The sequence below is a fragment of the Mauremys reevesii genome, linkage group 2 (genome assembly GCF_016161935.1).
Source record: "Mauremys reevesii isolate NIE-2019 linkage group 2, ASM1616193v1, whole genome shotgun sequence".
NCBI lineage: Eukaryota > Metazoa > Chordata > Testudines > Geoemydidae > Mauremys > Mauremys reevesii.
The window spans coordinates 283,681,316-283,696,092 of record NC_052624.1 but is presented as its reverse complement, the minus strand read 5'-3'; the positions used below and the strand labels follow the sequence as shown (position 1 = coordinate 283,696,092).

Genomic DNA, 14,777 nt, shown 5'->3' with positions numbered 1-14,777 from the left:
CCAAGTTACTTGTCAGAAAAGCAAAGACGGGGGCCACAAGTGATTCCACCGAGATTAATACGCTTTCAGCATTCAGTTCCAGCTCGCAGGAAGTGGCTTGGCTTATATACATTTTTTTTCCCCAGTGAGAATTACCTAGTGTCTTGACAGGGACAGCTTTCACTTCAGCAGTTTGCATACACACAATTTGCTGCTAACACAGGGGGAGAAAAATAAGCGTAACTTTCCGTAAGCTTCTTTTCGTGTGCTTTGCAACATGATAGATGTAAGATATTAACACAGCAGCGTCTGTATGCCCTGAGCACTGCATCAGCTTCACTGAATTCCGTGCATCTCTGCTGGCAAGCCGGAGATGGAAATTTAAATGAGCATGTGGGTTTTTTCTCCTATCAGAGACTAAAAGAAAATATTGAAAGTTCCTGTATCAGAGTAATTTTGTAATAGCTGGGCCTTGTGTCTCGATCAGTGATGTTTTATAGGCATTCTTTGATGTTTTATATGTAGAAATCGAAGTAAATACATCCCATATCGCTAACCATTCCTACCATGCTGCTTGTATATAGGAATTATGGACACATCCCTATCTCTCTGAGCAAGCAAATACTCTGTTTCTAACAACACAGTCACAGGATTCCTTTTTTAGTGTCAAGTGTGTGTAGTTCTTAGTTTCTTGTAGGCAGCTCTCCTGGGTGGAATTTTCTTGTAAGGATCTTTGCTGTTATACATGACTTCCAATTAAGTTGTGGGAAAGCAGCTTAAGTACTTTCAAACAATATTTGCTAACCTGAAGGCTCCTATATTTGATTAGTTTTTACACTTGGGTTTGGTTTTAGCTCAGGTGGAAGTAACTCCATGTTCTGTTAAAAAGCTGTTTGTCTGTAGTGGTTAGTTTTAATCGCAGCTGTAGCATATTACAACTATCACAGCTAGTGAAACCAGGCAGCATTTACTTTTTAGCTAGCATACTTTATTTAAAGGAAACTAACTGCACCAACCACTTCAGGGTGGATAGCTTTAATGAGGCCTTTTCTGGGCATGTTTTCCAGAGAAGGGTTTACTGAGTCTCTGTATTTAGAACAATACTGAATGCAGGTGTCTGTATTAAGGATCTTCCTAGTAAAACCCTGCAATCTAATGCAAATCTGAGCAAAGAGCCCTCAAAGTACAACAAACTAATTGATACCTTAAGTACAGGCCTGTCTATGCAAGCCATTGTGTAGCTCTGAAAGAGGCTTGTGCTCTTTGAAGGTGTGTTTTTTATATAGGTACATGAGAGATGCTTTGAGCGTCTATTGTGCTTTTCATAGAAGGATCTCAAAGGGCTTTACAAGCATTACAACATTTAAGCCACTCAGCCTTCTTGTTGGTACAGATGAGGGAAACTGAGGCACTTTTAAACAATGCCTGCAAGGTCACATAGTTTGGGGGCAGGACTGGGAATAGACCCCACATACCCATTTCAATCCTTTAGCCCCCAAATCACCCTTCTCCTGTAAATTCACACCTTCACTTTAGCTTTGTGTTTCCAGTGCCCCATGCAAAAGGTGTGTGACTTCAAAGAACCTGTGGTTTTGCAGTGAGGAAGTTATTCTACTAGCTACAAATGCCGTATAAATAGCATCTAGCTCTGAACCCATTTCATTTTGTGCAACATGGTTATCTTTAATATTTCCTGGATGTGGAAAGTAGGCAGCGTAAATGGAGATGTAATGTAGATGCCATGACTCAAAATGTGTGTTGTTTTTTTTATTCTGAGCCCCTGCAGTCTATAAATGAATACAAATCTGTCAGTGGCTGTGGTCCACAGCTCAAGACTAACGCAAAATGGGAACATAAGAATGATTTGCATGTAGGCCCACTTGACAACGCGTCGCTCTAGGTTAAAATATGGAGCTGGTTGAGTGGAGGTGTGTAATTCAGGTGGTCTCTCTTGCCCAGGGAGTGTTGATATTGCTTTATGGTTATGAAAACTTTGTGTTTAACATGTATTATTTGTGTGTTAACGTAATAAGGTGTCCATCACTAAGGTATCAGGATCCATTCTTAATGTATATACACTATAACTCTGTGCATCCTCTCACAACATCTAGTTCGGTTCCCTTAGACCAGACCGAGGAGCTAACCAACTGGGAGACCAATTTCCAGGGGGTGCTGATACTCATAATTTTGCTAGGGCCCACACAAAATAGATGCACCTTGAAGATAAATCTCTGGCTCTGATATGTCTGTGCTGTGAGTGAATTTGACAGCTGAAGCCCTGCCACTGAGAGGCCTTTACCGCAGTTCCTTGGAATTCCACTCTGGGAACCAACCAACAAAGCCATGGCTGTCTACCCCTGCCATGATGGGATTAAGGTGGTTCCTGAGGCAGGCACTATGTGCCTTTTAGAGGCTGACCAAAGTCTTGAATTGCACCAGGAAGAGCATGGGATTAACATGCGATTATTATGCTGTGTCCTATCTCCCCTGCCTAAAAGGAGAGTAGCTTCATCCTGCACTAGCTGATGCTTCCAAATGCCCCACCAAGGGGGTGCCACAGAGCACACGTTGCAGTGTAGTGTAGCTCGGAGGTGAGGAGATGAGGTTCATTCCTGCCAGGCCTTGTGAATTTCATGCTCTGCATTGATCTCCTTGTGACGTTAGAGAGGTTTCTTAAGAACCAAACATCATGCAAACCAAACACCTCTGATCTCTAAAGAATCCTGTTCCCCACAGACCAGTGGAACTAGATCTCTCTAGAGAGAAGATTACTTTCACATTGATTTTTGGTATGGATGAGCTGAGAAAACAGATTGGAACCAAGCTGACAAACTTCTGAAATGCAAAAGATAGGGGTTGTTTCCCATCTGCAGGCTGATCGCTAGGCTGTAACCTGACATAGTCAGGCTTATTATCGGGGGTACTTACATTGCCCCTTTACCATAGTAATGGAGTGCCTCATAATCTTAATGCATTTATCTTCACAACACCACCATAGGGTGGGGAAGCGCATTTATCGCCATTTTACACACAGGGAACTGAGGCAAAGAATGATCGTGACTTCTCCAAGGTCACACAGCAAGTCTGTGGTAGAGCAGGGTCCTGAACCCAGCTTTCCCAGTTCCCAGGCTACTGCTCTAACCACTGGGCCGTCGTCCTTCTCACTGTATCACAGATTTGCACATTAAGATGGCAGAGGTGAGAAGCTCCGTGGAGAGAATCCAGGAGGAAATCAGGTGCCGCTTGCTTTCATTCTGCATCACGATCCAATCCCCACACACCTGTCTGTCCAGTCAGAGATCCCACCTGGGCTTATGCTGTTTGTAGCCCCATTAGAAATGCTAACTTCACTGTACAAGAATGACAGGGAAGTTCCTTTCTCCATTTCATGTGAGTCCCTTGCTATAAACACAGATTTTTAGACCTTTAATAAGATGAGTACGTCCCAAAGGCACATTGAAGGGCTTGCCAAAGAATCCGATTGCAGATTGCTGCAGCATAACCGTTCATTCTAAGGTTTCTCCCGCTCTGTGTCTGTGGAAACTCGCAAGCAGATATGTAAGGTTGGTAGCCAATGGCAACAGCCATATTAAATGAATAGACTGTCAAACTAAGCACTAATAAATGTAACTATTACATTTTACAATTCTCTTTCTTTGCAGCACATCTTCATTTAAAGGTAATGCTCCCAGGGTTTGCGTCCTGCTGATAGGATGCCAGGCCTTAATTTACAGATATTCTTCAGTAATGCGCGGTTTATATATACGTTCTGTTAATAGCATTAGGAGCATAAATTGTACTAATACAAAATTAGAGCTGTAATTTGCATAAACAAATTACTGTTTGGATTAGTGGTAAATGGTTAAGAGGACTGGATATTTGAGTGGATTTGATTTGGCCGCAACAGCTCTGTGTGCATAACAGCATCTGTACAAAAATGAGGCGCACGGCTTTACACAGATTGAATGCAAGCTGGCATCACGTAGGAAAAGTCAGTCTGTCAACGGGAAGGGTTTCCTGCAGTGATGAGCACACGGAGGGTAGAGCTGGTACTAAGGTATTAGTTCACAGCCTTTATCAGCGGCTGTTCATCTCATGCAACTGTCAACAGGCCCTAGATTAATCGTACGCCAGTGTCCTAAAAGCACCAGGGCCATGTGATTGTGCTAACCTGGCTCCCGCTGGCTGCTGGGAAGTAAGGGGTGTCACTCCATTCTCATCCCTCTCACTGGCTGCAAGATCTGCTCTTATAGCAGAGTCTTATAGCAGAGGGGCTGGGAAGTTGGTCCCAGTAGCTGTCCGTGCTACCATGTCTTTTGGTTCCCAGTCTCCGCTCTCTGCTACGTAGGCCCTAGGCAGGTCAGTGTCTGTGCCTGGTGTTAGGCAGAGCACTGATTAGACGTGCAGGCCCTGCAAGAACCACTTGTAAGGCCCTAAAGAGGTGCGGAAGGGCCACAGTTTACGGATCACTTTCCTACAGCTTTAGGGCTCCAGTAAGACTCTGGTTAGACTCTGTTCAGCTGAAGTAGTGGGACATAATAGCTCAGTGGTTTGAGCATTGGCCTGCTAAACCCAGGGTTGTGAGTTCAGTTCTTGAGGGGGTCATTTAGGGAACTGGGGTAAAAATCTGTCTGGGGATTGGTCCTGCTTTGAGCAGGGGGTTGGACTAGATGACCTCCTGAGGTCCCTTCTAACCTTGTTATTCTATGATTCTACAATCCGGTCTCTGTTTGTCCCACCTGTCTGTGGAATTCCAGGCCTACATCTGTTGCCAGCTACTTATGATTGCAGATGGGTCTTGGGCTGCCGGCCCCATCTGGGCTGCCCCAACACTTCCATCTGGCTAGGAGGGACATCCTTTCTTGGGGAGAGTTTGCAGAGAGGGCATCTTCTCCAGCACTGGTGCAGAACAGGGACAACCTGGAAAAGGGGGCTCCTCAGAGAGAGCCAACTTCTGGCTTTAAATGAACCATTGAGCTTGGTTTTCCTGCCCTTGGCAGCTATGGATCTTCCATGAGCCAGGGCTAGGGACGGGATGTTCCAAGCCAGTGGGCAGCTGAGCACTCCTGTGCCCAGTTTCACTGGGATGGTTGTGTCCACATGTATGTATTTTGGTAGCAGTAAAGTTGGCTCTGTATTTAGAAGGCACACAGAAACCTCGAGGTGCTATATGCTGTCATGCACTAATAGCCACATGTACAGCCCAGGTTTTAGCTGTACTTTGGGTTCAGCGTGGGAGGTCCACGGTATCAGTCAGCAATATTTAGGGACAATGAACAGGGCTGGGTCAACCAAAGCCAGGGTGCCCTGAGAAGCCATTTGATGTCCCCTAGTGCCCCTCAGCCAGCTTCAAGACCCAGAGTTCACTTCCCAGCAGCAATTCCCCCAAACTTCTATTCCGGCTTGGGGAGGATGGGGCTTCTCAGGCCTGTAGGGAAGCAGGAATGAAGATGTACTGTGTCCTGAGCTGAGGAGCGGAAGGGCCTTAAAGTGAGTAGTCAGTAGATGTTAAACAAGAGGAGTGGGGGACCTATGATTTTCCTCTGGCCTGCAGGAGAAGAGAGCCCCTGATTCCTCTAGTTATTTAGAGCTCTCCATCATTATGGTAGTACGGAGCATGAGCAGGAAGGATCCAGGTAGCACAGCAAGTGGCCCTTGGTGGGGCTGGAGACTCCCTCCATCTGTCGGGCTGTCCATGAAATCTGAAGCAGAGTGGATACCAAGCTCACGTCTTCTCCCATTTGTGGCCTTTCTTTGTCTTTGCAGATCTCTGGCATTAAACCAAATGCGCCAGTCACCCCTAGGCGGCAAATCCCAGCAGCTACAGCCGAGATGGAGGAACAAAGGCTTTTGCTGTATAGGAGGCGTGATGTACACGGTGTCAGCCAATAAGCTCTCCAAAACCACCAGCTCCCCAGTCAGGGGTGGCGACCTGAGTAACAAGCTCCACAGTAGAACAGGTAGGTGATGACAAGGCCTCTGTGTTCTGTGCTGAGAGATTGCACATCGGTGTGTGTGAATTCCCGGTGAGACAAACTGAGCAACATAGGTCCGCATTCATGTCTCTCCAACTCCATCGTGTGGCACCTTCCGCTGCGCTTTTGTCCCCCGCTTGCTCCTGAAGGGTCCCAGCCACCAAGGGGCCAGTGAAAACCAGAAATCAAAGTGGGAGAGAAGCGAACTAATGCAGCCATGCAGGCCATGGATACTGCCTCCTTTAGTCAGACTGAATGAGAAATATGGATGTTCCTGAACAGGGCTATGAGATGGTAAGAGCAGGGTGAGGCTTACAGAGATGTGATGCCACTTTGTATTAAAGCTCGCCAGCCCAGCAGTGTTTCCGCAACTACTGCTTCTCCCCAGACACTCTTTCTGCTACTCGGTGTGACTATTTTAACTCTTCCCAAACGCATCAGAATCCTGCAGGAGCATGTGCCTGAACTATCATTTGGTTGTCACCCTACCCATAGCTGTTTACCAGACAAAGGGAAGACTGCCTGAACTCAGGTGATATCATCCCATTCTCCTAAACGCCAGAGGTGCCGAGATACTACTCTGATGGGCACCCTATAGCTGCCTAAGATAGTGCTGCCTGTAAATGGCTCATCCAGTTCAAAGACATCTGTTGGGTTCACCAAATTAAACTTAATACTGATCTAAGTAGATCAGCCGTGGTTGTTAACTGCTTCTAGAGATATTTGTCCCAATCACATTGGTTTCCCGTCTTCATCACAGTGTCAGCTGTTGGTTACTGCTGGAGGTAAAATGATAAACCTAGATTGACCAGTATCCTAGTCTAGAATGGCCTGTGTTCCTATCCCAGGTGTATTTGACAGCTAGTCTTATGTACTTCTGTTAAGCAATCCAGGGCTTGAGGACCTGTTGTGCATTTTCCTCCATTTCTATCTGTGCTCAGCAGGTGTTTATTCTGTAACCACTGTCATAAAGGAAAGTCAGGGATAATCTGGCTGTCTCTCTCAAGTATTTAGGTAATAATTGGAGATATGCCAATCTCCTAGAACTGGAAGGGACCTTGAAAGGTCATCGAGTCCAGCCCCCTGCCTTCACTAGCAGGACCAATTTTTGCCCCAGATCCCTAAGTGGCCCCCTCAAGGATTGAACTCACAACCTTGAGTTTAAGCAGGGCGATGCTCAAACCACTGAGCTATCCCTCCACCCATCACTATCCCTCCACCATTAGGTGGTCCCATCACTGTAATACCGGAGCTGCTCACAGTCTGTAATGTATTTATCTTCATAACAACACTGAGGTGTTGTGAAGTTCCCTTCTCATTGTACAGGTGGGGAACTGAGGCACAGAGACACTGAGGCTATGTCTACACTGGCTCTTTTGTCTGCCAGGGGTGTGAAAAAACATGCACCCCTGAACGTGTGGACAGTGCTATGTTGGCGGGAGACGCTATCCTGCCAACATAGTTACTGCCGCTCACTGGAGGTGGTTGAATTATGCTGACGGAGAGACCTTACAGCAGCACAGCCAAGTCCGAAGATAGTGCCCTAACCACTGCACCATTCTGCCTTGCTAACTGTGATAAAGCTCGACTAAGTCAAATGGTTGGTATGTAGAGTTTTTGGTGGGAGAGGGTTGAGTTTTGGAGAGATGGAGGGTGGATGTATAAATTAATGTTACTATACTTGGATCTGACTTGGTCCCCCCACTACAGAAGAGATGTGGACAAATTGGAGAGAGTCCAGCAGAGGGAAATGAAAATGATTAGGGGGCTGGGGCACATGACCTACGAGGAGAGGCTGAGGGAACTGAGATTATTTAGTCTACAGAAGAGAAGAGTGAGGGGAGATTTGATAGCAGCCTTCAACTACCTGAAGTGGGGGTTCCAAAGAGGCTGGAGCTTGGCTGTTCTCAGTGGTGGCAGATGACAGAACAAGGAGCAATGGTCTCAAGTTGCAGTGCGGGAGGTCTAGGTTGGATATTAGGAAACACTGTTTCACTATGAGGATGGTGAAGCACTGGAATGGGTTACCTAGGGAGGTGGTGGAATCTCCATCCTTAAAGGTTTTTAAGGCCTGGCTTGACAAAGCCCTGGTTGGGATGATTTAGTTGGTGTTGGTCCCGTTTTGAGCAGGGGATTGGACTAGATACCTCCTGAGGTCTTTTCCAATCCGAATGTTCTATGATTTTATAAATTGATACAAAGGCGAGGATTTAATTTTAAATATAATTTAAAACACTGGGAGATTGACAGGTTAAAAAGAGCTCAGGACATGTGAAAGTGGATACAGTAAGCTTATTTGAAAGGCCTAGGCTACTGAGGGGAGGACATCTCAACTGTCCAGACACTGACTGGGATAACTAGAGTGGAATCAGTTAAAGGGGAGACGTTCCCAGAGGCTCTCATAGAGCTCTGTTGCCTGGCATAGTTAGGGGAACATTCCATCATTTTAGGAGGGTTTTTCCTCTTCCTTCTCTTGGTCAACGGAAATAACTGAGGTAGGATAAACAAGAAGTTGGTGAGCACCTGGGGCCTGCGGATTACAGTGTAAACAGAACTGAAATGCTTCTCTCACTGTATCTGAAAGTGGCATTTCGGCAGCGCGCCCACAACCCCCGACTTCACAGAAGTGCAGGATGAGGTGAAGGAAAATCTTTGGAATCGATTATTGTCCAAATTAACTCAGGAAAAAATCAATCTACATCTAATTTCCCTCTTTCCTCCCTTGAAAACAACCCAAAAGAGAGCAAAAGCCCAAGGCAAATGAAATATTTAAAAGGGACGCTGGCAGCCAGTGCTGTTAAACAAACCCATAAAGAACAGGATTAGAGAGTGAGCGAGTGAGAGAGCCTTGAATAGGCACAAAAATCCTGTCAGCAGAAGAACTGAGCAGCCTCGGAAAGTTTTTAAAAATGGGCAGAAATTAAGAGCAAATGGCAACATCTCAACAAAGAGACAAACACCCTCCCTCCCTCCCCCAGCTTACATGCAGACCGTAAATGTGGGAGAGAAAAAATTGAGAGTGGGAAATTAGGGATAGGCTGGAGAAGTAACCGCGGCGATGAGAAATGCTTACGGCACATCATCTCCGTAGGTGAAGAGGGCGGAGATTTAGCTTAAACCAGGGATTAGCTTCCCAGGCCCTGCCGATGGGAAATGAAGAAGTGTGCAGATAATGCCAGAGATGATGCTGCTGAGGAGGTCAGAGGGGTGGAAAGTTGATGAAGCATCGTTTCCAGGTAATCTGCCTTCTGAGAGCATTAAAAGAAGTCTGGCCAGCAGTTTGGGAGGGAAGCTGTAGCTGGCATTTTCACAACTTGGGCCTGTTCAGGACAGAGACCCACCCTGTGGCTGGCTACGCAGGCAAGTACTGTACAGTGTCTTCCCTGCTGCAGTCTGCACCCACACGCACAGGTTCTTGTTTGGTTTAAAAGCACTTGATCCCGCCTGTAAGCTGTTGACTCGTCACTTTGCTACTGTGTGGGGGAAAAGGTATGGGGGAACTTTGTGAAGGGGGAAGCAGGTGGACCAAACTATAGACCAAACCAAAGGGAAATCTTTGTCACGTGTGTGTGTGTGTGTGTGTGTACATACACAGTATACGTTTTAAACAGACAATTTAATACTGTACACAGCAGTGCTGATTGTGAAGCTTGGTTGAGGTGGTGAAGGAAGAGGGTGGGATATTTCCAGGGAATGCCTTACTGCTAAATGATGAACTAGCTGAGCCCTCAAGGGTTAACACGTTGTTAATGTAGCCTCACACTCTACAAGGCATGACAAATGGAGGGAGGGGAGACAGCGTGGCAGAGAGAGAGAGAGACACACACACACACACACACACACCCTGTGTGTGGGAGAGAGAGAGAGATGCGCATTGCCCCTTTAAGTACCCTGATGCCACTCTTAGTACATTGCCTTTAAAAAGATCAGGAAGTGGAGACAGCAGCTACGACCAGCAAGCTCTCTCAGTCCTGACCCCTGTCGTGTCCCCACCCTGCTCTATATGGAGAAGGGGTAAGTGGGGGGCAGGACACTATAGGGGGGAGGGGGACACCCTGACATTAGTTCTCCTCTTCCCCCCTCCCCTGGAGCAGCTCCAAGGCAGAGGGCAGGAGCAGCACATGGCAGTGCGGGGAGGGACAGCTGAACTGCCGGCAATTGCTAGCCTGCTGGGTGGCTGCTGCACAGAGAACTTAGGGGAGCAGGGAGCTGATGGGGGAGCTACTGGTCCACCCTGGTTCCAAGCCCCCACCAGCTAGCTGCAATGGGCTGCTCTTCCTGCAAACAACGTTAGAAGGGAGCATTGCACAACTTTAAACGAGCATGTTCCCTAATTGATCGGCAACGTAACACCGTTAACTGGGATGACTCTAAGTGAGGAGTCACTGTACAGTGAATGCTGGGGCGAGTGGGTGATCTCTGATTTGGGGGAATTCAATACTAGTAAAGGTCCCTTAGTTTTGAATCCCTTCTGTTCTGAATGGCCCTTTTACCCATGCCATTTGAACCATTCAGTTTATACCCCTGTAGCTCTGTCTCTTTGTGTGACTTTTCAGCCCTCCTTTGAAATGTAGCCATATTATCTCCTGCTTGGAAAGGGTGAATTCCATTGAATATCAGGATTCCTTCCTTCAGGACAGGTGGGGCTGGCAGGCTGCAAAATCGTATTTATTTGTCATATATAAGACTCCACACATCTGCTTAAGCTTGATCTTAAGCACTTTAAAAGGTATATTTAAAAGAGAGCTTTTCAGTTCCCTTTCAGTGCAAAACATAGTATATTTTGGGCTAGCAAGGAGATGGGAAACACTCTTGACAATTTAATAGCTTGGAATTTACTTAAGGTGGGTTATAATTTTGCCTTGTGATTCTGCTCTTCGTCTTAATTTATTGGGTCAGTCTCCTCCAGTCATGGCTACAATTAGAGTTATGATAAAATTCTGACATGTCCCTACCTGCAAATCAGATGGGCCACTAATCTTGTGCTGTGCGCCAGAGTAGCTTCTAGCGAGCAGACGCTGAAATCTAAAGAACAGACGGGAGAAGGAGTTACTTAGTGCGATATGCGCTGGGAGCGGGTGCTACAGGTCTCGCGTTCAAGGCAGTGTTTTCTCAGTGTTTGCCTCAGACAAGAAGCCAAATATTGAATTTCAGTAGCTAGTTAATGCTAAACAAACCAGGCAGGCTACTGCTTTATCCAGGAGTCCCTCCCTTTGTACGCACTGTTGCCACTCTGTGATCCTTTCATTCCATCATGTCATCTACCACCACTGTATGACAGCAATGGGCAAGAGTTACTGAGTATCATTTAGGTCTGCTTTGTTCAGACTGTCTTGTTATGTGCTCTGCCAACCTTTCCCCCCCCCAGGCAGCTGGACCATTCCAATTCACTTCTGCTTTCCAGGCCAAATGCCTACTTTAACCGCTGGAGCAGGTTAGAATTTGGTCTTGGGGCTGCGTGTGTTCCAGCCCTATACAATCTCAGTGGCCAATCACAAGGCTGCCAGAAGTGATAAAGCAAGTCATCTGTCTCCCTAAGTGAGAGGGAAACCAGGAGTTTTACTCCTGCTTGTCTGCAATCCACCTCATTACCATGAAGACGGAGCGTGGTAAGCATTGTGCCAGGCACTTTTTGGGCAGGAGAGCAGAGAAGGGGTGGGTATGTGGGTTTCTTTATGCCGAAACCTGAACTGAATGCGCACAGGCAAGAAAAGGGCTGGTCTGCACAGCTAGAAATGGCTGTTAGATCGCACCCTTCCATTAGAATAGATACCACTGAACCAGGGCCAGATTTTGCTCTTACATCCATATAGTCCCGCTGACTTCAGCGGAGGCTGCACAAAGGGAACCGAAAGCAAAGTCTGGCCACCAATAATGCCGTGGCGTCTCAGTGCACCTCGCTCACGGCTCCCTGAATGTGCAATCACACCTGCACGGTGCTGGATTTCATCCACCTTTTCCCCTTTCCTCCAGCTCTCAAAGGAGCATTAAACTTCTAACAACTCTTAGGAATCCCTTGCAGTTTTTTTCAAAACAGGTGTGTCGAGGCTGGTAAGGAGAGCGACTGGGGAGTGTGAGAGAAAGACCTGTCCCCCCTTTCTCCTGGACCAGGGCTTTGTCATCAATACAGCAGCTAAAACATCAGAAGCCACTAGAGCTCCTGCCCGTGCAGCTCAACTGGTGTGAACCCAGGAGGAAGTCATTTGTGAAATTCCCTTGTATAGGTGTGGCCTCTGGCAAGGGAATTGCAACTTTTCACCCGTAATCCCATTTTTAGATGTTCCCTTAGCCTCCCTTTAGTATTATGATGTCTTATTTATTTGTATTACAGTAACATGTAGGAGGCCCTGTCCTGGATCAAGGCCCTACTGTGCTGGGTGCTGTACAAACAGAGCGCAGATGGACAGTGAGCTCTTTGAGGGGGGGATAAGTGTAAGAGGCCTCCCCAGAGCTCAGAGAATTCCGTTTCCTTCCTGTGAAGTGCCCTGCAGTATTAGAGGTGAGAAGTCACCAGTAACTCCGTACAGATTGTTTATTGACGAAACAGCATGAACATCGGGAGGAACGGAAACCCAGTTAGCTCAAACCATTGCGGTAAACTTACCTAGCTACCTCCCAAGCCTAGTTACAGGGATACTGTTAAGCAATATGAAAGCTCCTTAACGTCTCAGGTAGCCTTTTTTTTTCTTTGCCTCACTGGGGAAGACTTTAATAATAAGATTGAGAAGTCCTGTCCATGTAAAGCCCTGCTTTACTGTTCAGTTGTTCCTTGCAATAATACTGAGGACCTGGGTGGGGGAATCCACTCCTCGTTGCAAGAAAAAGATCATTTTGAAGGACAGGAGTGTCTCACTTGCATTGTATTTTTCATGAAAGCTCTGCAAACGTTCTCCTGCTAATGGTGAAATAATTGTGTAATTTTTACCTGTAACCCAATAATAATAATCCCTTGTATTTACATAGCACCTTTCACCCAAAGATCTCAATGTGCTTTACAGACAATAGTTAACTACCCTTCCACACGCTCTCCCTTCCAAGTAGGCAAGCACTCAGCGCCTTTGAAAGTCAGGCCATTGATGTAGGTGCTGACATATCTATGAATTTGGAAGCCTCACATTAAGTGCCCACATTTGAAAACTTTAGCCAAAGTGTGAGTAAGGTCATGGAGGAAGTTGGTGGCAGAGCTGTGCCCCACAGTCCTGTATCTTAACTATCATACCATCATTTCTCACCCTTCTAACTTTCCATTCACCTTTCATAATTTCTCATTCTGAAAATCCACTAGTGCAGAGTTCTGACCATGCAAAGTAGTGATAACCCTCAGATACAGTACTGTGGTTCTGATTGTCACAGAAATGCCATATGAAGATAGTATAGTTAGCTTTGCATTTGTCCTGAAATCTTAATATATCCTAGGCTGTAGTGAGTATATATCTTCAAAGTTTCTTTCCCTTGTCTGGTTTGGTAAGTTATTCCAGTTTTCCTGTCCTGGAATCAGTAGAAGAGTTCAGCAGTTTAGGACGCATTTTGAAACTATTATGAACAGAACCATGATAAACTTTAATGCACTGTTGGCTCCATTGCCAACTGCAAATTCAGCCTGGGATCTGAAACCCAAGCTGGGTTCTTCCTGGCTCATGTATTAGTGCTGTTAGTCAAAATATCTGTAATTGGAACATACATAACCATTTCTTTTGCTGATGCACAAGCCAGACCAGACCATCTTATCCCATAGTGGTGGTGGTTCGGCAGGCCTTGGTGAAGTGAAAGCTTATAAAAAAGCATGTTTGTGTGGGGAAGTCATCAGATCAAGTCTTTTAGTCAACAGATCTGATCTCCAGGCTGTATGGAAAATGCAATTTTTATGCTAGACCCTCATCTGACTGTAGTGGCATTTTAATGCTCTTTCTCAACAAATGTGATTTTTTCGTTGACCTAAGATAGGCTATGCCTATAAAGGGAGTGGATTCAATGACCACGCTCAGTGTGTGTGTGTATGCACTTACCACACGCATCACTCTCAGCTTTCTTTTTTGTTTGCTTAGCAAAATTCTCTTACAAGATCCATCTGCCAGCACAGATCAGAACATGGATGTAGCATGGTTAGACCATTGGGGTAAACGGTTCAGGGGGGAAAACATGCAAATAAAAATGCTGACCTGGTTACAGAGTCACTCTGCTACTCCGTGGCAGCCAGTGCGTGTTGGAGGCATGCCGATCAGAAACGAACAAACCTCTAACCTTGGGCTCTTCTTGACAACTGCATTTCATTTCATTAGTAGCCACCTCAAAGTGGTGGGTACAGAGATGATTTCAATTCCTCCTCTGAAACAAAGGAGTATGAACTGGGCAGCAGGTTAAAACAATCTACACCCACATATTTTGCAGCTAGATGTGTCTCTAATTGGACAGGCTGATAAGTTGTATTTGCTCACAAAGAACCTTGCCTCTGCTCTTTTCACATCTTACAAAACAAAATTGAGGCACGTAAGGAATTTCCATGTCCCATTGTGGAAATGGGGAAGAGGTCCTGGAAAAGTACCCTTTGTTTTTTTCATAAATTCTAAAGGAAAAAAGAGCAACCCCGGTACAAGATTGAAAGCAGCAGAAACAAAATTAAGGTTTGACTTTGTCTGGAAAGCAGCCCTGACCCCAATCTATTAAAGAACTGCTCCTGGTTACAGTTAAAGCTCTTGGTAACATGATGGAATTGAAGGTGCACAGAGGCATCTGTGGCTGGCAAGCTGATTTCAGGCTCTCCTCCATGCACTGTTTAGTTTCTGGGTCTCATCCTTGTAAAGTCCCCCTGTCCATATTTACCCA

The 14,777-nt window shown here is 46.0% G+C and overlaps 1 protein-coding gene across 2 annotated transcripts in view; it reads left to right on the top strand.

The window, feature by feature from the left end:
* The window catches only part of ZC3H3 (zinc finger CCCH-type containing 3), a 331,469-nt gene that overhangs the window by 194,102 nt on the left and 122,590 nt on the right, over window positions 1–14,777 (top strand). For both annotated transcript variants that reach the window (XM_039522683.1, XM_039522684.1), the window contains one exon: window positions 5,746–5,939. In XM_039522683.1, coding sequence (XP_039378617.1) covers window positions 5,746–5,939 — 194 coding nt within the window. The remainder of the gene's footprint in view (window positions 1–5,745; window positions 5,940–14,777) is intronic.